Genomic DNA, 24322 nt, shown 5'->3' on the forward strand with positions numbered 1-24322 from the left:
ATCCAGTTGAATTCAAAGCAGTTAACATATTTAATAGAACTTCAAAATTAATGAAGGAATAATATATATAGATACATAATCAGAAATAATTAAGAGCTTCTTTTGAACAAATATGTTTTTACCATTTTCCTAAAAAGAAAATAAGAAGATGCTTGCCTTATGTTCGGAGGAAGCTTAGTCTATAATCTTAACTCCTGAAAAAATAAAAGAAGTTTTCAAAAAAGATTTAAAATGGATATTTCGTAAAGAAGGAAAGCCAAGATTCAATGTCCTAAGAAAACCTAGTGTCCGATTCGTTGAGGAGAAAAAGCAGTAACTGTCAAAACTTCAGAATTCAAGCCAAATATTGATTTGAAAATAAGACAAAGCACATTAAAATTGCTACGATTACTCATTACTAACCAATGGAAAGTACAATCTATATAAGAAATGCTATCAAATCATGAAGTCCTACTAATTAATCTAATAGCTGTATTCTGCATTAGTGTCAACTGTCTCATTTAGTTAGCTGAAATACACATATATAGAGAGTTACAATATTTGTTTAATCCCACTAAGGCAAATTGGTAAAAAGAGATTCAAATCCCAGGAGTAGGTAGGTAGCATGAACTTGGAATCAAACATCTGATCTAAGTTCACTCTAAAGCAAATAGACCTGAGATCTTGGCAGAATTACAGCTCCTGGACTCTCAGCCAACTTGAAAGAGCATTAAACATTAGGTAAGAAAAAGTATTGATTTTTTACTATTTTGACATTATTTTACTATTTAGAAATTGTTTTCTGAGGGTATATTTTTCTTATCTTTTTATAACTATTTCTAGACATTTGTAAAAGAAATAAGTTGATTTACTTGCTGTATTTCCTTCTCAATTTTCTGTTAAATTAACTTCAGTTGATTGCATAATTTAAGTATTGCGATTAACTAAACTTTGACCATTAATTAGTGCTGAATAAAACTCGTAATTTATTCCAAAGTAAAGTTTCAGTAGGATTGACTATCTCTTGCACCCAGATATCTTAAATACTAGCTTAACACTGAAAGTTATTTAAGGGTATCACTCAGATGCAACACACAATTCTTTTAACATAGCAAATAGATTGTGGGTTCAGAAGACCAGCATGAATAGATGGAGGAGGAGCTGTAGCTGAAAGAGAAGAAGGTATAGGAATATGAGTCCAGAGCTTACTTTTGTGTGGAGAAGATGATAAATGGTGGGAGTAGGTCTGTGGCCTGACAATACAAGGATAGAAATGTGGTAATGGGGAGTAAGGGATGAAGGGAATAAGAGGTGTGGGAAGGAGTGTGACTGGAAATTGGAGATCTAGGAGGTTGAGAGGAAGAGATGGGAGAGTTGATATGTAGGTGATGGGTAAAAAGGAAATGGAGGGTGAAATTTGGGCAGAGGCATAAAAAAAAGAAAAAGGGAGGAGAGATCTAAAAGGGAAAGATCAGTATGTTAGAGACAGATGCAGTAAAGGATTGGAACAAGACAGGAGGAGAGAGGAGAACTGACAAATGGATGGCAGAAGATACAGGGAAACAGAAAATAGAAACTGGCATCAGCATAGTGGAGAAATAAAATGTCTAGACAATAAAGGTAGAAAAAGGTATTTTATTTTGAATTTATTAACTGGAATATGTTAGCTTTGGGAATCATGTATCATGGATGTCTTTCTATTATGTGTTCTACAAGAGGAAATTTTCTGTTTGTATTTCTCCAGTGTTGCAGCATATGCTGAGTTTGTCAACTTGGGGTTCCCGGTTCAGTTTTTATCTTCATATTTTTATTTCTGATGTGTGGTCCCTTGTTTTTTTATTTGTTGAGGGCCTATGTGTGTTTTGCGTGTTGACTGAGTTAGGATCATCTGTGTGTATGTAGTTTCCATATAGAGATCTATAGTAGTCCTACTTATTTGGTTTACCTGTAGTAGGTGTACTGGTGTTTGAGGGCCCAGTGTAATTTTGGCAGTACTGGCTATTAATTTGCAGTTTGAATCATGGAATTAATGCTGCTGTTGGATGGCATGTTTGCTGCAAGTATTTAGAGAGGATTATTTTTTTCAGGTTTTGTCTTTCAGAATGTGCTTGGTACTAGAGAGTTTTGTTTCTATTGCTCATTAAATATTTTTTGTTTTGTGATTTAGGGCCTCTTTTACCAAGCCACTCTAGCGGCAATGCCGACAAAGCCCATTCATTTTGAATGAGCTCCATCTGTATTGCCGCATGGGAACCGCTAGTGTGGCTTGATATGAAGCCCTTAGTTCTGATGTGTATCTGTTGGGTAGAGGTTGAGTTTTTTTTTTTTTTTAGATGCAGAGAATACTTACATTTAACTCATAAGAACCCCCTTACTCCCAGATTGTAGTTATGAGGAGCAGCCACCCTGCCATTCCTGGTGCATTGGGGAAGAGGTACAGGGATGGGGCAAATGGGAAAAATGTAGAGGCAGGGTGCTGGGGGCTCCATATCATTCTTCTCCTCAGGCAGCAGATTGTCTTGAGCTGCTCCTGGTTCTTAGGCTACAGATATCTTTTGAAATGTGTGTCCTTGTATTCTCTTCATCTGTCATATTCCCTTCTGATTACCTAGAAAGGGCATAATCGAACGGGGCGCCCAAGTTTTCATGAGGGCATCCTCGCAGGATGGCCCCGCAAAGGGGCGGGGAAACCCATATTATCGAAACAAGATGGGCGTCCATCTTTCGTTTCGATAATACGGTTGGGGACGCCCAAATCTTAACATTTAGTTCTTGGATTTATATTAACTGAAACCTGGAGTAAATCCTCATGTATAAATTAGGCACAGATCCCCCAAATTGTACATCTTTAATGAATGACCATGCCCTTCCAATGACCATGACCATGCTCCCTGATGCAGTAAAAGATTTGTGCGTGCATCTTTATAAAATAGTGTATACCAAGATGTACGTGCAAATAAACTGGGCTTGCCGCCAAACTTGCACGCATCTATAGAATCCAGGGGACAGTGTATAAAGGTCCCTTCTGAAGAACCACATTTAAATGACAACTTCCTGATGGTTTTTGTCACACTTTATTACCCCATTTAGGATGCATATAGAGGCGTTGTAAAACTTTGCAAAGTACTTCATGTAACTGTACACTTTCCAACCATGAATCCCCCTCCTCTAGTACCTTCTCAAAAGTCTATCTCTGTATAATCCTTCCTAGTCACTTCAGCCTATTTTTGTATTTGGAATGGAGAGAATCCGTACACAAAAATGTGATAATAGCCTATCAGTCTTTTATCAGTGCCATCCTGGGGTCATATCTTGTCAAATGCAGATGGTTCTAGGTCTCTTACACTGTGTTAACCCTTGAATACAATAGGATATTTGTTTATAATGAAAGAGATGCCATAGCAGGCTTATAAAATCTGAAAAGGATATAACCTTGTTGTGTCAGGTTCCAGTAACTGTTACACTTTGATAAGCCCTTTATCCTGCCTTTGACAGAACCCCATCCCCTCCATCCCCATGGCAAACCATTCCATTGTCAATTATTGAGGGGATTTTAATGTGTGCACAATACGAGAAATGTATTGCAAGGTCCGATGTAGCCTAGAAGGGGTATTTGAGAGGATTTTATGCCAGTTTAGGGGATTTCTTTTTCCTGTGATGAAAGCAAGTACCTTGAATTTTAAAAGGCAGAATGGAAGTAACAGTTGTGCACAGAGATAAAGAGTGGCTTCACTGTGTGCTTGTTTGAAGAAAACAAAAGTACCAGCACACATCTGTACATATTCTGCACATAAATATCGCCTTCATGAAACTTTTATTTGCAAGAATTTTTGCAAGGCTAATACTTAATGCGTAGGATAACATGCACAGATGTGCTGGCACTTATGCTTTCTTTGAACATGCACACAGTAAGGCGCCTTTACCAAAGAACCTTTGTGCTCATGTGCTCAGCAGGCTTCCCCTGATTAGCATGCAAGTTCTCTGCATCGCTGCGGAATATCTTATATTTGTGGTAAAAGCCAGATACTTGGCCATCTACGTGTGACTCTACAGTATGTTTTTCTGCATTGGCCCCCTAGTCTTTAGAGAAGCCCACATAGCCAATGCTAGAGAAGAGTTGGGAGAGAATAGGACAAGGACAGAGTCAGCGGGGACAGAGCTTGAGGGGGCGAGGATATGGACAGAGCCCATGGGGACGGGGACATACTTTGTCTCCTTGTCATTCTCTACTTTGAAACCTGTTAATAAACTGGACTGTTATTTATGTTTGAGTGATGCAGATAACGACATTTTGATTTTTTTTTTTTTTTGGAAAAACAAAGCAAACATGCTGACCACAAATGGCAAAATTTGCATGGGGGATCCTGTACATTCCTGGTAACAGTACATCTTCTGAGTACACATCTTCTATTGCAGGAAGGACTGTGGAAGACAGGAGAGCTAGACTGAATCCGGAGACTGTTGATGACTTATTCATCCACAGATTAAAAAATCATAACAGTGCTTTATAGGGCATATTTCTCCCTCGCTAGGGCATACAGAGTGGGTTGTATTTTGTACCCCTGGACATTTTCACAGAGTGGATTAGGATTCCTTGGGTAGTAGAAGTCAGCTATTGTTGGGGTTGGAAGGGTAGAGGGTTGTGTTGGTGGGTGGGTTACTTTGCTTGTTGTTGTTGTTTTCTATTTGTGATTTATAAATAATAGTTGCACTGCATATTGTTTCTTTTTATACTTTAATAAAAATATTTAAATATAAAATCATAAGCAATTAGAGGCTTCTGCAGATGAGGACAGAGCCCGTGGGGACGGGACGGGGACAGAGATAGAGCCTGCAGGGATGGAGACAGAATGCATGGGGACGGAGCGGGAATGGGGACAAACTTTGTCCCCTTGTCATTCTTTAGGAGTAGGCTCATAAGCACAGATTGGCCAGCAGCTCTTGATCCAAAGCACTGCCTTTGCTGAGCTTTGGTCCTTTTCAAGCAGTAGGCATAGCCTATTTATAGACTAGACTATGGAGGGCCTTTTTGTGAGATTTGAATGGGGATTTGGACAGAAATTGGGGAACTATTGGGAGCATTATTCAGCTAGCAGTGGTCAGCATTTCTTTAAACATTGGCTCCTGCCTGCTAAGTTAGACCTGGATATTTGGTACTAGCATTTCAGAGATCTCCAATGGTGGTACCCAGATAGGTACTCAGTTAACCTAGGACAGCCTTTTTTCTATGTCCTAAGTTAACCATATAGTTATTCAGATACTGTTGCTGAACATCAGTAGTGCATGGTGCACAGCCCAGCACTAACCGAATAGTACTGCGGCTGTCACAGCTGATATTTAGCAGTTCGATCTGTTTTAAGTGCCACTCAGTATCAGCAGTTGGCCTGGTCTATGCTAGTGAACTGGGTATGAGTCTTTCCTAGCCCTCTACTATTTCTTCATTTAGGTGAAAAGATTTTGCCACTTTAGGCAAGAACTTGAGATGCATCCAGGAACTACCTTTTGATGATGGAATTACATGTAGGATTCATATGTTATTAATGCCTGAAGTTCACTTATTCTCCTGTGGAAGCATATTTTCCAGGGAAGAAACCTAAAAAAAAGCAACTTTAAAGGAAGACTTCATATGAAAGCAGCAAATTTAAGTCCTGCAGATCAATGTGCTTTTGTAATGAAAGTTTTATATGAAGCAGATCTTTCATGAAACAATCAACAATGTTTGATTATGGTGCACAGATTTGTACTCTAATAGAGAGGGTTTCAAGGCTAAGACATTATTAGGTACTGTAACATAGTAGAAATGTGACGTGGTCTTGACTGTTAATAAACATTAGATTGGAAATATCTCCCACTTGAGAACGTACATTCATCTAGTGGAAGGTTTCCGGGCAGCTAAAAGAATGCTCTGAATATGCTGCAGAATACTGAAAGTAGACATTAGAGGCTGCTCAATTTCCAGGCTGTGATATCTAGGGACTTCAAGTCTAGATGAAGAAGACACCCCTGTTGTGCTGGGAATTGTGTACCTTATATCAGGTTTAAGACGATTACCCCTGCTCTGAAGTGAGCAAGCTTAGAGGGTCTTTTACTAAGGCGCGCTCATGTTTTTGGCGCACTTTAAAATTGTGGGCGCTAAACGTTAGAGACACCAATGCATTCCTATGGGCGTCTCTAACGTTTAACACAACTACAAGTTTAGCGTGCGCTAAAAACGTGAGCGCGCCTTAGTAAAAGATGCCCTGAGTCTTCATACCACAACGTCTTCACAGCATCACATATCTTTATGCAAAATCATTATAAATATCCTAATACCTAATAGTATTGTGCTGCTTGAGAACAAAGTTGACAACTGTAGTTTCTCATAATAAATGTTCAGAAATATGCAGACAGGTACTGTTTGTTGATTTTTGTATAATTCCTATATACTACCTTCCCAGGTAACGTTGTATAACTGGTTTATGATTTAAAATTCATACAAGATTTCCTTTTGAGGCTCCAGGATTTTAGTTTTTCTGGAGATAGCAAGAGCTAAGTAGCTTGGAAGAAAGGCTTTTATTTTTTTTAAGCCCCGGGATTTTTTGCCCCTATAATTTCTGCATAAATATTTGCTTTCTCATCAGGAAACTGTCTTTTGGGATTCTTTGCAGTTTAAAAACTTTTTGAAAGCGCATGAGAGTTAATCGTATGCAGATGCAGAATTTGGGAGGGTTTAGTTAATGTGCTGCTGTATGGGTTGGGTTTTTCTTTTTACCCTGATTGTGGTTTCTGTTTTCTTTTTGAATTATATGCTAGGTTTTTTTTTTGTTACATTTGTACCCCGCGCTTTCCCACTCATGGCAGGCTCAATGCGGCTTACATGGGGCAATGGAGGGTTAAGTGACTTGCCCTGAGTCACAAGGAGCTGCCTGTGCCTGAAGTGGGAATCGAACTCAGTTCCTCAGGACCAAAGTCCACCACCCTAACCACTAGGCCACTCCTCCACTTTTGGCACCCTTCTTAACAAAAATTTTACTCAGTTAAGAAACCCCTTCCTATATAGATTATGCCATTGCAGTAGAAATCTGCAATAAATGCCTCTCCCAAGATATGTGGACTTACTTGATATGTTAAAATTTCTTTGTTAGTTTCTTGCCAATTACTTTGCTTTCTTAGGGCTTCTTTTTTTCAAGCCGCGCTAGCGGTTCCTGCGCAGCAATGCCAATGGAGCTCATTCAGAGTGAATGGGCTTTGTCAGCATTACTTCACCGGGAGTCGCTTGCATGGCTTGATAAGAGGCCCTTAGAATTGTAAAATTCAAAATTTCTAATAAAAAGGGAAAGAAAAATTAGACAACTCCTAGAAAATTAGACCAACATCAGAATACATTATCATCCTATAGATGAAATATATCACAGCTAACTATCCCCCTCCCAACTTCCTTTCGACAGATTGATGAGCTTCATAAGGCAGCAGGAGTAACTTTTTGTGGTACAGTGCCCTGCTTTTGTGTATTGACACCATTTAAACAGATAACAGCAGGATTTATGATTGATTTATTTATTTACAACACTTTTATACCCCAGTATCTACTATTCTGTGCAGTGTACAAACTGACATACAAATTGACTTAACTTTAATGATACAAGAGCAGCACTAGAGGGTTCATCTTGGAGGTATCTGATTCTCCAGTCTAATACCAGCAAATAATTTAAGTTATCAAGTCATCCTGTTTTGGAAAATGAGGAAAAAAGATTTCAGCCTGCCTTTAGACACAAGAGGATCAAAAAATGAGGGATGTTTTACTTTGTGTTTGAAGTGTAAGAGTTTATTTTCATCAGTTTTGAACTTGTTAAATTGGAAATTCTGTCCTTCCAGTTTTGTAGTGGTACAAATGACCCAGAAGCAGATTTAATTGTTTCGCAGACTTTATTAAATCTGACTGTTGTTCAAAATGCATAAAATGTACAGATGGAAAGCTTTGAAGCAATATTTAGAGGAGTGCATGCATACGGTTAGTATAACTGAAGGCATAATATATTCAGTCAGAGGGAGAACAAATTTTTATTCATGTCACACAAGACCTTTACCAATTTAATTTTTGTTTTATTTGCAGAATGCTCTTTTTAATTGCATTAACAGAAATGAAAGTAAGTATGCCATGTTAATATAAAAAGATTTTAAAGTAATTTAACAAACATTACATTCTTGTTAGCGTTAAGTTAGAATCCTTAAGGAGGTAATTTTATAAAGCATTTCCCCATATAAAATGGCTATTATAAAATTGCAGGGGCATACATACATACATACAGTATACATGCCAACAAGAGCATGTGTACTTTCATGCCATCTTTGTAAAGGCACTGTTGGGGATATAGTTTATATGAACTGGAATAGATTGTTCACAAGTTTACATCTTCTTTGGAGCAGGTATAAATTTGTACATGGGCATTTGAGCATTATTGGTACTGTTTCTGATATCCTATTTTATAAAGGCACATAGAAGGCGTGCACCTTTCACTTAGGTGTTCTGCTATAATAATACACCCCCAAAATTGCAAGATAGAACAAAATTTGTATTACACAGATTGATTCAGTAAAACGATCAGAAAATGTAAGACAAAAAATAGTTTTTCCCCCCAGTGTGCAGTTGCCACTTCCGCCTGATATTCAGACCATAGGAGATAGCTGGGCTGCCTCCTGCGGCCCCCTCTAAACCTGGATATTCAATGCTGGATTGCTTCCAGTCTCTGGCATTGAATATCCGTTTTAGCACTGGCCGGTTAAAGTCAGACCGGCCAAAGTTATTCTGCCTATTGTGTTGGCCGCCAAACTTGGCTGGTCCGCTTTTAAAAATCAGGGGATAGCCAGTTATATTGCGCCACATAACCGACTATCTTTAAGCTGCTAACCAGTGATATTCAGTGTTGGATAGCTGCCTAAGTTCCATTTAATGGCTATTTTGTTTTAAATATTGGGCGGTGTCTTGTTCCATGTCTGGCAATGCATATCAGGAATGGCTGACTTTTGTTATCCTAGAAGTTGTTTTGTAAATTTTTTTCAATGGATGCAGCTAATTCCTGTACTGAATGTTGAGAGACTTGAGGCATATTTTCAAAGCACTTAGCCTTCCAAAGTTCTATAGAAACCTATGGAACTTTGGAAGGCTAAGTGCTTTGAAAATATGCAAAATGAGACAAAACCTAATATTCCCAAAAGATATTTGTAGCTTATATTTAGATATAGGACAAATACTTTTATTTATTTATTTCTATTTATTTGTTACATATGTATCCCACATTTTCCCACATATTTGTAGACTCAATGTGGCTTACATAGTACCGTAGAGGCGATCGCCAATAAGTCCTTTGCAGCTTGGGTGATGGAGATTTAGATATGATCATGTTGATCTTGATGTGTTTCTGGTTGGTAGGTCTATGAAATTTGTCATGTATCCCGGGGCTTCGCCGTGGATGATTTTATGAACCAGGGTGCAGATTTTGAGCGCAATACGTTTTTGATTGGGAGCCAGTGCAATTTTTCTCGTAGGGGTTTGGCACTTTTGAATCTCGTTTTTCCAAATATAAGACTGGCTGCTGTGTTTTGAGCAGTTTGGAGTTTCTTTATGATTTGTTCTTTGCATCCTGCATAGATTCCATTGCAGTAGTCTAGGTGGCTTAGTACCATAGATTGTATCAAGTTGTGGAATATTTCCCTCGGGAAAAAAGTTTTCACTCGTTTGAGCTTCCACATTGAGTGGAACATTTTCTTTGTTGTAGCTTTCATCTGGCTCTCTAGTGTGAGGTGTCGGTCGATTGTAACTCCGAGAATTTTCAGGCTGTCTGAAATAGGGAGGGTGTAACCTGGGGTAGTTATGTTGGTGGGTTTGTTCGTGTTGTATTGGGATGAGAGGGGGTGTAACCTGGGGTAGTTATGTTGGTGGGTTTGTTCATGTTGTATTGGGATGAGAGGATGAGACTGTGTGTTTTTTCTGTGTTACGTTTTAGTTGAAATGCATTCGCCCATGAGTTCATGATGTTCAAGCTGAGTTTGATTTCTTTGGTGATTTCTGTAAGATCATGTTTGTAAGGGATGTATATTGTGACATTGCCTATGTATGTGAACGGGTTAAGGCCTTGATTGGATAATGACTTGGCTAGTGGGGCCAACATTAGGTTGAAAAGGAGCAGTGATAGTGGAGATCCTTGAGGTACTCCGCAGTCTGCTTTCCATGGTGATGATATGTTCGAATTTGATTTCACTTTATGTTCTAGTAGTTAGGAAACCCTTAATCCAGCTATGTACATTTCCACCAATCCCGAAGTATTTTAGGATGCTTAGTAGTATATTATGGTTTACCATATCGAACGCACTAGACATATCGACTTGTAGGAGAAGTACGCTTTTGCGTGATGCAATTTCTTGTTTGAATTTGGACAAGAGAGTAATCAGTACTGATTCGGTGCTGTGCTTGGAGCGAAATCCTGATTGTGATTCAAGTAGTATTGTGAATTTGTTTATGTAGTCATTAAGTTGTTTGGTTACCATGCTTTCCATCAGTTTGACCACCAGTGGGATTGATGCTACTGGGCGGTAGTTGGTGATGTCGTTTGTTTTTTTTCTTGGAATCTTTTGGTATTGGGGTGAGTAGGATGTTGCCGTTTTCCTTAGGGAAGAGGCCATGTTGATGCATGTAGTTTAGGTGGGATGTGAGATGCGGTGGGGAGCGGATTTTAATAGGTAATTGGGGCAGGTATCCAATTTACAGTGAGTCTTGGGGAACCTATTAATTGCTTGGTTGACTGTTTCAGTGGTGAGGGGAGCGAAGCTTGTCCAGAATCTGTCGGCTGGGTATTCATCGAGGATTTGGTCCATACAGTCAATGAAGTCTCCGATGCAGGTGATGTTCTGAGGTAACGTGTTGCGTAGGTTTATAATTTTTTCATTGAAGTATTTGTCAAGTTTGTCTGCAGATGAGATATCTGTGTTGGTTGCGGCGACTGCGGTGGAGTCAAGTAGTTTGTCCACGAGTTGGTATAATTTTTTTGTGGTTTTGTAGTCAGGCCCTATTTTGGTTTTGTAATATAACCTTTTGGCTTTTCTTATTGCGTATTTGTATTTTCTTTGAGTTTGTTTCCATGTGTCGAGTGTTTGTACATCTTTTATTTTTTTCCATGCTCGTTCGAGTTTCCTGGATTGCATTTTTAGTTTTTTCAGTTCTTCGTTGTACCATGGTATCGAGTTATGCCTACGCGAGGTTCTTGTTTGTATGGGTGCTATTTCGTCTAATATGTTTTTGCATCTTTTATCCCAATCTGAGAGAGGTAGTATGTAGAGTCCGTATGTGCTGTCCAGGCAAACAAGATTGTACTGGGTTTGCCAAGTTTAGCTTTATTCCCTAGCATAGGGAATGCAGCAAAGTAAAAACAAATTAAAAAAAAAAGGCATGCCAGCAGGACAGTATACTTGTTAGATTACTCACAGTTCAAACAACATGGATATCCTAACATATAAACATAAGGAAATACAATGAATCATGTGCTAAACAATACTACATATTGCACCCCACATCCATATGCAAATGACAAAATAATACATACGGTTCTATACAGGTTTAACAATGAAGTCTTTAATTTCATGATGCTTTAAAGCTAAACTTTTATACAATAGCTTTGTTCCATAGAAGAACACTGTAATGTCATTTTATGTTGTTTTTTTCCTATCCTGTTAACAACATTTTCTGTTTTAAAGTGGGATCAGTTTGCTGCAGCTATGCCGGCCGACATACAAATTGCCGAGAATACTGTCAGGCAATTTTTCGAACAGATTCTTCGCCTGGCCCTTCACAGATTAAAGCTGTTGAAAATTACTGTGCCTCTGTTAGCCCTCAACTAATACACTGTGTTCACAATTATACTCAATCCTATCCAATGAGAAACCCAATTGATAGTAAGTAAAAACCTCAAACTTAAAACATTTCTATATGCATGTGGAATCTTGCAGATTTTATTTATTCTAATTTATGCTTCTGTTGCTACTAATGGCCACAGTCTCTAGTTCTAAAATGTTAGCGATAAAATGACGTTTATTTCTGTGATGTTAATATAGCAATAAAGAAGCCAATGAAATGTCTTAAAGCTAGATTATAAGTATTTTAAGGCATATGCAGTATACCAAAATTATTTGATTTTGATTTTAAAACAATGGTGATTTATTGAATTGGAGTTTTAAACAGTAGTGGCTTTTGTAAATGTTCTCAGATGATGAAAATATAAAGCATTAACTAGATACATCATGAAGGCAAATTTCACATTGCCCTTATTTATGCAAAGTTCACTGGTATGTTTTACCCAAGGTCTTTGCATCACCTCTGAAACTGAAGGTATATGTGTGTGCTTTCATTTAGATAATTACTAAACAGTGAAGTACCCAGGAGACACTTACCTGCTTTTGCTGTGGGTACTTTCTTGGGAAAAAAATGTGCATTTTGTTTTTCAAAAGGTCATGGTAGCAAACAGTATTCCAATATTTAAAGAAAAACAATAAAAGAGACTTCAAATATGCACACTACAAGTGTCTACTGTGGTTTGGGGTTTGTAGTTCTGCTCCAAGGAGATCATTGGTGGAGACTTTATAATAGCACTCTGACAGAGGAATGTTGTTTGGAGATATTCTTATTCTTACCTTATTCTGCCAGGTTTGTTTTCCATTGTCAGTCCTAGGTAAAAAAGCAGATTTAGTCTTACAACTGGTTTGATTTGCATTTGCATTGATGAAACTGCTATAATTCTTGGGAATACTTAGATTTAAAGGAGAAAAGCTAGTTTCTAGCTGAATTTGATTGTTGTATCAAACGGAATATAATTGTTTTTATCAAACTGTCATTGCTTGCCCCTCCCAGAGAATTTTTTGATAGAGGATTTGGCTAACTCACTGAGCCTTATAGCCCTGCCCCACCCTTCCCAGGGTTTTCTACTCGTATATATATATAACCCTAAAATCATTAACATTACTCCTCAGTCATACACAGGCAATCTTGCAGACTTTTAACCCTTTCATAGTAACACCTGTTCATACTCATTCCAACCAATCAGGATGACTTTTATTCTGTATAATTGTGGTGCTTTAGTTCCAAGTCACACCATCTGGAGGCTTAAAGCTTGGCCTATCTGTTTTCAGCTTGCTACTCTAAAACAGGAGCTCTGCAAACTAAAGCAGGAATTGGATGCAATTAAAGCAGTTTCTATCACTGTATAAAATCATACCAATTTTTCACCACTGCCTCAAAGAATAAACCACCTAAACATAAATGGATCACAGTAGGCTCAGGGAGACTACGACGTGGCACGGAAGCATCCACCCTCACAATTGTTGCCCCTGCAGAATTCCTTTGCTTCATTATAGCACTGTGATGCTCCAGAAAATAGAACTGAGGTGGAACAAGAAGTAATGAAGGTGTCCCAAGAAAAGACACCTCCAAAGCACCAATAAAGAATCTCATACCAGAAAACAGTTGCTGCTAGGGGTTCCATTATCGTAGGCATTAACTTTGGAACACAGTTCAAGGGGCCCAGGAAAGTGAATGCCTTCCATGATCCTCAGCTACCTGGAGAACTAAGCAAATACTGACTATAATCAGAGAAGAAACTAAGGAGTCTAACACTGATGTTATCCACCTGGGAACAAATGATCTGGCCACAAATACCCCACTTAAAGCGTAGAGAGCTTTTCAGGAGCTGAAGGAGAGGTTAAAACCTTTGGTACAATCAGTAGCTTTTTCTGAAGTACTACCTACTTTTGGAAAGGGAGAGAAGTTTTACAAGATACTGAGAATTTCAACAGGTGGCTCAAGGCCTGGTGTTATCAAGAAGGTTTTAGGTACACAGGAGGCTGGGGCAATACATGAAAAAACAAAAGGCTACATTGTAACGATGAGGTGTGGTAGGAAAAAATATCCTTGGTGAAAAATTCTGACAATATATTTCTAGGTATTTAAACTAGAAGGTGGGGTGGCATATGGAGGCAGGTAATTTCCAATGGACACCCCCAGCTCAAGACAAAATGTGACAGTAGTAAAGAAAGCAATGACCACAAATGCTCGCAGTCTAAGCAGCAATGTTCTTGATTTGCAAGCCCTGATGTTAGAGGCAGACTTAGACATTGTTGCTATCATAGAGATATGGTTCAATGATTCACGTGAATGGATTGCAAACATACCAGGCTACAATCTATTTAGGAAGGATAGAGCTGGTTGTAAAGGTGGAAGAGTAGCTCTGTATGTGAGAAACGATATCGCAGTGACTGAAATGCCAGGGGCCTGGGGAAAGGAAGAAGCGATCTGGATCACCTTGAAAAGAGGTGATGGAACCTCTGTCCACATGGGTGTTGTCTACAGACCTCTGACATAATTGGAGGAACTAGATAAAGATCTTGTTACAGATATCCAAAAGTTGGGAAAGAAAAGAGAGGTGCTATTGCTGTGAGATTTCAACCTGCCAGATGTGGATTGGGAAGTTCCATTTGCAGAATTGAAAAGAAGTAGAGAGATCGTGGGTGCCTTTCATAATTCTGTGCTTAGACAAATGGTGATGGAACCCACCAGGGAGGGAGGGAGCGATGCTGGACATTGGAGCCTGCCTCAGGACTCTGAGAATGTAGTGTACAATATTGTATATTGTTCAACCATTGTTAACACACAGGAAAATATGAAATGATGCTGAGTAATTATCTACTCCAGCAAAACACAGCTCAAGGTCCAAATCTAAAAAAGCATACAATTCCAGAAAACAATCGCACAGAGGGACCATAATCTTAAATCATTTATTGAACATCTAGTTGTACTCCAATGAGACACCAAAGGTGCCGATTCTATGTTCCTGTTAAGACAACTACGATGTTCAATTATCCATGTCTTCATGAATTGGTTGTGCCAATGTACAAGAGAGGGCATTGTCATTGTATGATGTAGATGATGTGAGAGGAATTACAATCAGATGTGTGAAACAATTTGTATTCATGGCCAGTACTTGGAGTCTTAAATAAGAAATTTCTATAACGTGGGCACACGCTTCAAGATTGGCATCTACAGTGATCTAATGGAGTATCTGCTTGATGTTCAGGTGGATACTCAGGGAGGCAAGATGGGACAAGACTTTCTTTCAAGCTTTTCTCTCAAGAATATGCAATTAATATAATGTATTAATATAATTTATACAACAGTGGAATGATACATGTAAAGAAGTTCTAGATGAGTTGGCTTCATTAAAAGTAAAAACTAGACCCAAAAAGAAATTATCCTCCTGGTTTGATGACTCTTTTAGAAATGAAGAAGTGGCAATATTACCCCAACTCCCATCCCTAAAAAGTCCCAAGCAAGCCAAAGCATTGTTTCAACTACAGACCTGTAGCCTCCATCCCATTATTTGTCAAGGAAGGACTGATCTTGCAACAACTAATGGAATATCTCCAACTCCATTCTATTCTGCACAAATCGCAATCAGGATTTAGACTTTCCTTATTCACCGTAACTGTTCTTACCACTCTGTTAGCCAGCTTCAGATAGGAGCTCAGTGTTGGTAATAAAATTATAGTACTCCAATTGGATATGTCTAGCACATTTGATATTGTCGACCACAATATTCTCTTAAATATTCTTGACCATTATGTTATTTGTGGTGCTGTCCATGATTGGTTCTCAGGCTTTTTGAAATATAGATTATAAAAAATAAATTGGGCACTATTTCTTCATCCTGGTTTTCTAGTTGAGTACTGCAGGGTTCTCCCTTGTCTCCCATCTTATTTAACATCATGATGATTCATCTTGGTAATCTACTTGAGAGCAACGGTCTTTCTACTTTTGTTTATGCTGATGACATCACTATTTACATTCCATTTTCCAAAACAGTTTATGATATAATTAACAAAATCAGATTAGATATCACATTAACTGAATTTGGGGCTTCTAAATTGAAACTTAATACTGAAAAGACTAAATTTTTATTAATAACAAATCCTTATCATCCAACTATTCTCAAAGATTTTATAATTGGTAATATAACATACCCTCTTGTATCCTCAATGAAAATCTTAGGGGTTACAGTTGATCAGTTTTTATCCTTAGAAAGGCAAGTCTCGAATGTTATCTCTAGTTTCTTACATATGCTTTGGAAACTAAAGGGATTGTGATCATTTTTCACAAGACAAGTCTTCCGTACCTTAACCCAATCTCTTGTTCTAACAAAAATTCACGGTTGTAGTTTCTGTCTATGCTGTAATTAAATGCGGCTTTCTTAAAAAAAAATACAATCTGTTCAAAACACAGCTGACCGTCTAATTTGTAAATCATGCTTTGCTAAAGCTACCCCACTCCTTCATAATCTACGCTGGATACTTATAAAGAGAAGAATTTTGTTTGTTCCCAATCCACACTGTGCTCTGGGCAGGGATGGCAACGCTCACTCCATGATGTGGTAGAGGGGAAGGCTCTGGGGCCTGTTGGAGGCAGCTGGTTTTCATAGGTGCAGCTGCTTCTAGCTGACCCACAAACAAAAAGAAGGAGATGGACCATAGCAATCAGAGACTGGAGGGACATATTAATATTTATTAATGAACAGTATTTACTCAAATGTATGTCCCTCCAGTCACTGATTGCTGTGGTACATCTCCTACTAATTCTTTTGTTTTGGACTGCTCCATGGGAAGTTTGAGCTCCTCATGTTTGCGGATTCTCTAGCTGACCCACGGCAAGTTTGGAAGACATAAGTGGAGAGAGGGGCTGAGATGCTGGACCTGTGAGGAGGGAGAGAGAAATGGCAGACGTAAAATAGGAGGAGGGGAGGAGAGAGAGAGAGAGGTGCCAGACCACAGGAGCAGGGAACAGGACATTTTGTTTCAAAGACAGGCAGCCCATACCAGTGGGCAGGCCCAGGCGTTTTGCTGGGCTTATTCAGTGGGAGCTACACCCCAGTTACTGCAATCTGCTCCTCACAGGTCTCTTATTGAGTCATGTCCCTCCTCTTCATTCCATTCAAAATTCTGCTGCAAAACATTTCTGCCATTCCACTTCACTGGTTCCCCTATCCCTTTCTACTTAACAGTTAAAACTTCTCTTAAAAGTACATCCATTATCTCTCCTCTTATCTTGCCCTATACTCCTGCCTGGGAATTCAGTTGATTGGGTAAGTCATCTTATCTGTGCCCTTCTCTTCCGCCAGCTGTAAATTCTGTTCTGTTTTGCTGTGCCTTGTATCTGGAATAGACTTCCTGAGGCATTATAGTGCATTATATTTGCATTCAAATCTAAGGTCAAAGCCCATCTTTTTGAGGCTGCTTTTAAATTTTAACTGCTTGTTTGTCTTCTTTTTAACCGTGTTTTAATTATTCCCTTAATTTAACATATTCTAATCTGTTATTTGTTCTATGTGTCTGAATAGATTGTTAAACTTTGTCAAGCAGGGATTCTCTGTGTAAAATGCTGCACACATCTAGTTGCACTATATAAGTTGTTGTATTAGTATAGGTATTATGATTTAAAAAAGAATAAAGGGAAACAAATATAAGGTACCCAAGAGAGAAATATAGTTTGAGACCATTTATATGGTTTGTTTGCTGAGACAGACTAATTTTGTGTGTTTGTATATCACATTAAACTGTAAAGAACAGGTTTTCATTTTCTCTTATATTGTTATTTTTAAAAAATCTATGATGGTCAGGCATATGCTTCCTCTGCAACTTTTGGCAGCATAGTGTTTTTATTATGCAACCTTATAAAATTTATATATATTTTTTTTAATATTTAGGTTTGCATTGTTGTGAAAGAGCAGAAGATTATGCTTGCCAGAATACTTGTAAAAGGATTCTGATGTCGATGAAAACAGAGCATGAAATAGTTGATGGACTTATTGATGGTTGTAAAACATTACCCCTGCCTCAGGATCCTCTGTGGCAATGTTTTCTTGAAAGTTCAAGGACATTTCATCCTGGAATTACAGTGCATCCTCCACCTTCTACAGGGCTTGATGGTGCTAAACTTCATTGCTGTTCTAAAGCTAACTCATCTACATGTCGGTCAGTATCTTTTTTTTTTTTTTTTTTTTTTCCCCATGTAGGACTCTCCAAAGGTGTTCTGTTTTTCTATTCCTTACAATTTAATCCAAGTTCTTTAGAGTAGGGATGGGACCTATGTGTTTTCACAGAATGAAGGACCAAAGGTGGCATGCAAAAAGTCTTTATTAGAAAAACAATTCATACAGTCAATGCTGAATAAAATCCAAGGTGAATGTCCTCCAGGAAAAAAACACAATGAAGCCCAAAAACCCAACACAGATTTGTGTTTGTGTCTGCTTCAGAGGTCACTACATCTATATGTAACAAACAATTATATATCGAGTATAATAATGTGACAAATTTAAAATGTTATGTACAGAAAGACTAAATAAATACAAGTGAATAAAAACAGATAATGAACAGGTGTAAAAGAAAAGATATTTAAAAAGGGGGTATACTAGAAATACATCAAAACTAAGCATGCATTACATATTGTCCAAGCCAATAAATAAGAATCTACTGATAAGCTTTCTCTGTAATCTGGTTATCCTATATAATAATTCTCACCTCCAACGTTCTGAGGCTGCCTGGGACCCTGGCTTCCGCCAGGTGGTCTGCTTCATGGAGTAGATAAAACTGACGTTATGCCACCAAGACAGCTGAGGGGAGGAGCCGTGAGTGTCCAATGTGGAGGGGGAGGAGTTAGTCCTCCCCCTGCCCAGGAATCCGAGACGGCGATCGACATCGACCCTCCCGCGCACACTAACCGCCCTCACAAAAACAAAGCAGCCTACTACACTGCCACCCTCACGGAGCGCCGTCCCGAACCTGCCGTACTCCTCAAAAAAAAAAAAAAAAAAAAACGCTGACCTCCTGTTCCGCGAGCTGCGGGACACGGCGCTGGTCCGCCGCTGGATGACCAAGAAGATCAAGGTGTGGAGCTGGAGGAGCTGCTGCAGATGCGCACGGCCGGCCGCCTGCTGGAGGGCCTGAGCCTGTGCGACGTGACACTGGGCGAGGTGCTGCCCGTCTTCCGCTCCGTCCGCACGCTGCTGGCCCCCGCCCCCGAGGAGCTGGCCTTCGAGCTGGAGGTGGAGTACAACGGTGGCTTTCACCTGGCCATCGACATGGAGCTGGTCTTCGGGAAGTCGGCCTACCTGTTCGTGCGCCTGTCGCGGGTGTTGGGCCGCCTAGATAAGTAGTAGTAGGAGGGAGCCTGAAGGATGGAGGGGGAGGGCTCAACAACATCTTCATGTGGCAGAACCTGAAGTTTTTCTTGCTGCATCTGGCATTTCTTCATTACATACAAATATTCAACAATAGACAGATCAACAGGTTGTTGCTGTTTTGCTAACACAATTGACTCTTTTGGCATTAACAAAATATTTTTCAGTTTCTGGCAACTTTCTCTTTTCAAATTAAGGGTATAGCCATGAGAGCTATAATGGCCCAAAATGTTGACAACCTATATGTTGACTTCTGAAAATTGTTGACTCTACAATTCATATCATCTGGCTTTTATATTGTTTTGGAAGCGGTGTATAGACAATGTGCTTTTATTGTGGTCTGGCAGTTATATGCAGCTGATTTGATTTATGACCATCTTACTATAATAAAAAGCACCTGGGGGGAGGGACCCTGGAACTGGGAGGGAGGGGGGACCCTGGCACATACTCTCATTCTCACACACACACACACATTCGCACCCAGTCTCACTCTCTCTCTGTCACACACTCGCACATTCACTCTCTCTCACACAGTCACTCTCACACACACTCTCTCAAACATACACACTCTGAGGAAAACCTTGCTAGCGCCCGTTTCCTTTAAAACAGAAACGGGCCTTTTTGACTAGTTCACTTATATTTTTCTATAGTTAATAGATCAAACATAACCAGATTTGTGACTAACAAAGTATTTGTGTAATCTGTAGAATACTCTGACATATTACCTTGTTTAGAATCTTAATTGTCAATTTGTTTATTTTTCAGAAATCTTTGCACAAAACTTTATAGCACAAGCTGGGGCAATACACAGAGTTGGCAAGAATTTGATCACGTCTGTGAATACAACCCAGTAGAAGCTTCCATGATGACTTGCTTAGCAGATGTGCGTGAACCTTGCCAGCTGGGATGTAGAAATCTTAGTTACTGCACTAATTTTAATAATAGGTGGGTTATATGTTCAAAGATTTTTTTATTATTATGCTTCATTTAATAAGACGTACATTTATTTTACACTTCAGATTTTGTGTTCAGCCTACAAAAAGAATCCTATATAATAATTCTCACCTCCAACATTCTAAGGTGCCTGGTACCGTGGCTCCCTCGGAGGTGGTCTGCAAGGCAGTTTAGAATGTACTGACGTCAGTGATGTCATTGACAGCTGATTCCAAGGCAAGGGGAGGAGTAGGGAAACACATGGAGCGTGTTTCCCTACTCCTCCCCCTGCCTTGGAATCAGCTGTCAGTGACATCACTGACGTCAGTACATTCTAAACTGCCTAGCAGACCACCCGCGTGTTTCCCTACTCCTCCCCCTGCCTACCAATCAGCTCTCAGTGCCCCCCCTCAGCGCAGCACCCAAGCCCCTACCCCCTCTCGACACATCAACCAAGACCCTCCCCCCCCCCGGCGCATAACCAAAGCCCCTACCCCCCCACCCGGGCACATCAACTCCCTCGCCACCCGCAGCTGCCAATACTAACGCTGTCCGGCCGCTGCTGCTTCTCCTATGGACCAGCAGCGGCCGGTACAAAAGAAAAAAGCCAAAAAGATATTTTTAACCTGAAACGCGGCTCCGTAGACAGCCATCTGGCATTGGCTGTCGTCACTGCAGCCGCTCCTCCTCTCCCCTCCACGTCACTGCCCCTGCAGGAAGACCCCGGAGGAGCGCAGCGACGTCAGAGGGGAGAGGAGGAGTGTCTGCAGAGATGACAGCCAATGCGAGATGGCTGTCTACGGAGCCGTGTTTCAGGTTTAAAATCTTTTTTTGGCTTTTTTCTTTTTGTACCGGCCGCTGCTGCTCAACAGGAGACGCAGCAGCGGCCGGACAGCGTTAGTATTGGCGGCTGCAGGTGGCGAGGGGGTTGATGTGCCCGAGGGGGGGGGGGTTAGGTGCTTGGGTGATGCGCCGAGGGGGAGGGGAGGGTCACTGGACATGGGTGGCTGGAGGGGGGCAGGGGGAGGGGAGGGTCGCTGGACATGGGTGGCTGCAGGGGGAGAGGAGGGTCGCTGGACATGGATGGCTGCGGGGGGGGGGGCAGGGAAGAGGGAGGGGGGGGGGGGGTCCTGAGATCAGATGGGTGGCTGCAGGGGAGGGCAGGGGAGACAGAAGGGACGCTGCAGGGGGGCAGGGGGAGAGGAGGGTCACTGAACATGGGTGGCTGCAGGGGGGGGCAGGGGAGAGAGGTGGGTCGCTGGACATGGGTGGCTACAGGGGGGCAAGGGGAAAGGAGAGGAGGGTCGTTGGACATGGGTGGCTGCAGGGGGCAGGGGAGAGGAGGGTCGCTGGACATGGGTAGCTGCAGGGGGAGAGGAGGGTGGCTGCAGAGGGGGCAGGGGGAGAGGAGGGCCACTGCACATGCATGGCTGCAGGGGCAGAGGAGGGTTGGTGGGGAAGGGGGTCCTGAGACCAGATGGGTGGCTGCAGGGGGGGCAGGGGAGACAGGAAGGACGCTGCAGGGGGCGGATTACCTTGCTAGCGCCCGTTTCATTGCCTACCGAAACGGGCCTTTTATACTAGTGTTACAATAATCTAACTGACTCAAGATAAGTACATATAAGTACATAAGTAGTGCCATACTGGGAAAGACCAAAGGTCCATCTAGCCCAGCATCCTGTCACCGACAGTGGCCAATCCAGGTCAAGGGCACCTGGCACGCTCCCCAAACGTAAAAACATTCCAGACAAGTTATACCTAAAAATGCGGAATTTTTCCAAGTCCATTTAATAGCGGTCTATGGACTTGTCCTTTAGGAATCTATCTAACCCCTTTTTAAACTCCGTCAAGCTAACCGCCCGTACCACGTTCTCCGGCAGCGAATTCCAGAGTCTAATTACACGTTGGGTGAAGAAAAAGTTTCTCCGATTCGTTTTAAATTTACCACACTGTAGCTTCAACTCATGCCCTCTAGTCCTAGTATTTTTGGATAGCGTGAACAGTCGCTTCACATCCACCCGATCCATTCCACTCATTATTTTATACACTTCTATCATATCTCCCCTCAGCCGTCTCTTCTCCAAGCTGAAAAGCCCTAGCCTTCTCAGCCTCTCTTCGTAGGAAAGTCGTCCCATCCCCACTATCATTTTCGTCGCCCTTCGCTGTACCTTTTCCAATTCTACTATATCTTTTTTGAGATACGGAGACCAGTACTGAACACAATACTCCAGGTGCGGTCGCACCATGGAGCGATACAACGGCATTATAACATCCGCACACCTGGACTCCATACCCTTCCTAATAACACCCAACATTCTATTCGCTTTCCTAGCCGCAGCAGCACACTGAGCAGAAGGTTTCAGCGTATCATCGACGACGACACCCAGATCCCTTTCTTGAAGCGTAACTCCTAACGCTGAACCTTGCAAGACGTAGCTATAATTCGGGTTCCTCTTACCCACATGCATCACTTTGCACTTGTCAACATTGAACTTCATCTGCCACTTGCACGCCCATTCTCCCAGTCTCGCAAGGTCCTCCTGTAATCGTTCACATTCCTCCTGCGACTTGACGACCCTGAATAATTTTGTGTCATCGGCGAATTTAATTACCTCACTAGTTATTCCCATCTCTAGGTCATTTATAAATACATTAAAAAGCAACGGACCCAGCACAGACCCCTGCGGGACCCCACTAACTACCCTCCTCCACTGAGAATACTGGCCACGCAATCCTACTCTCTGCTTCCTATCTTTCAACCAGTTCTTAATCCATAATAATACCCTACCTCCGATTCCATGACTCTGCAATTTCTTCAGGAGTCTTTCGTGCGGCACTTTGTCAAACGCCTTCTGAAAATCCAGATATACAATATCAACCGGCTCCCCATTGTCCACATGTTTGCTTACCCCCTCAAAAAAATGCATTAGATTGGTGAGGCAAGACTTCCCTTCACTAAATCCGTGCTGACTTTGTCTCATCAGTCCATGTTTTTGTATATGCTCTGCAATTTTATTCTTAATAATAGCCTCCACCATCTTGCCCGGCACCGACGTCAGACTCACCGGTCTATAATTTCCCGGATCTCCTCTGGAACCCTTCTTAAAAATCGGAGTAACATTGGCTACCCTCCAGTCTTCCGGTACTACACTCGATTTTAGGGACAGATTGCATATTTCTAACAGTAGCTCCGCAAGTTCATTTTTTAGTTCTATTAATACTCTGGGATGAATACCATCAGGTCCCGGTGATTTACTACTCTTCAGCTTGCTGAACTGACCCATTACATCCTCCAAGGTTACAGAGAATTTGTTTAGTTTCTCTGACTCCCCCGCTTCAAATATTCTTTCCGGCACCGGTGTCCCCCCCAAATCCTCCTCGGTGAAGACCGAAGCAAAGAATTCATTTAATTTCTCCGCTACGGCTTTGTCCTCCTTGATCGCCCCTTTAACACCATTTTCGTCCAGCGGCCCAACCGACTCTTTGGCCGGTTTCCTGCTTTTAATGTATCTAAAAAAAATTTTACTATGTATTTTTGCTTCCAACGCTAATTTCTTCTCAAAGTCCTTTTTTGCCCTCCTTATCTCCGCTTTGCATTTGGCTTGGCATTCCTTATGATCTATCCTGTTACTTTCAGTTGGTTCTCTTCTCCACTTTCTGAAGGATTGTTTTTTGGCTCTAATGATTTCCTTTATCTTACTGTTTAGCCACGCCGGCTGACGTTTAGTCTTTTTTCCCTTTTTTCTAATACGTGGAATATATTTGTCCTGAACCTCCAGGATGGTGTTTTTAAACAGCATCCACGCCTGATGCAAGTTTTTTACTCTGCGAGCTGCTCCTTTCAGTCTTTTTTTCACCATTTTTCTCATTTTGTCGTAATCACCTTTTCTATAGTTAAACGCTAGCGTACTTGATTTCCTAGTTTCACTTCCTTCAATGCCAATATCAAAACCGATCATATTATGATCACTGTTATCAAGCGGCCCTCGTATCGTTACCCCCTGCACTAGATCATGAGCACCACTAAGGACTAAGTCTAGTATTTTTCCTTCTCTTGTCGGCTCCTGAACTAGCTGTTCCATGAAGCTGTCCTTGATTTCATCAAGAAATCCTATGTCCCTTGCGTGTACAGATGTTACATTAACCCAGTCTATATGCGGGTA

General features: G+C 40.9%; 1 protein-coding gene across 1 annotated transcript in view; it reads left to right on the plus strand.

The window, feature by feature from the left end:
* The window catches only part of LOC115474499 (reversion-inducing cysteine-rich protein with Kazal motifs-like), a gene marked incomplete at its 5' end in the record, with an annotated part of 272499 nt that overhangs the window by 93932 nt on the left and 154245 nt on the right, over nt 1-24322 (plus strand). The window contains 4 exon segments of the mRNA XM_030210026.1: nt 8072-8105; nt 11707-11904; nt 17754-18021; nt 19992-20171. Of these exon segments, the coding sequence (XP_030065886.1) occupies nt 8072-8105; nt 11707-11904; nt 17754-18021; nt 19992-20171 (680 nt within the window).

The sequence above is a fragment of the Microcaecilia unicolor genome, chromosome 1 (genome assembly GCF_901765095.1).
Source record: "Microcaecilia unicolor chromosome 1, aMicUni1.1, whole genome shotgun sequence".
Classification (NCBI taxonomy): Eukaryota; Metazoa; Chordata; class Amphibia; order Gymnophiona; family Siphonopidae; genus Microcaecilia; species Microcaecilia unicolor.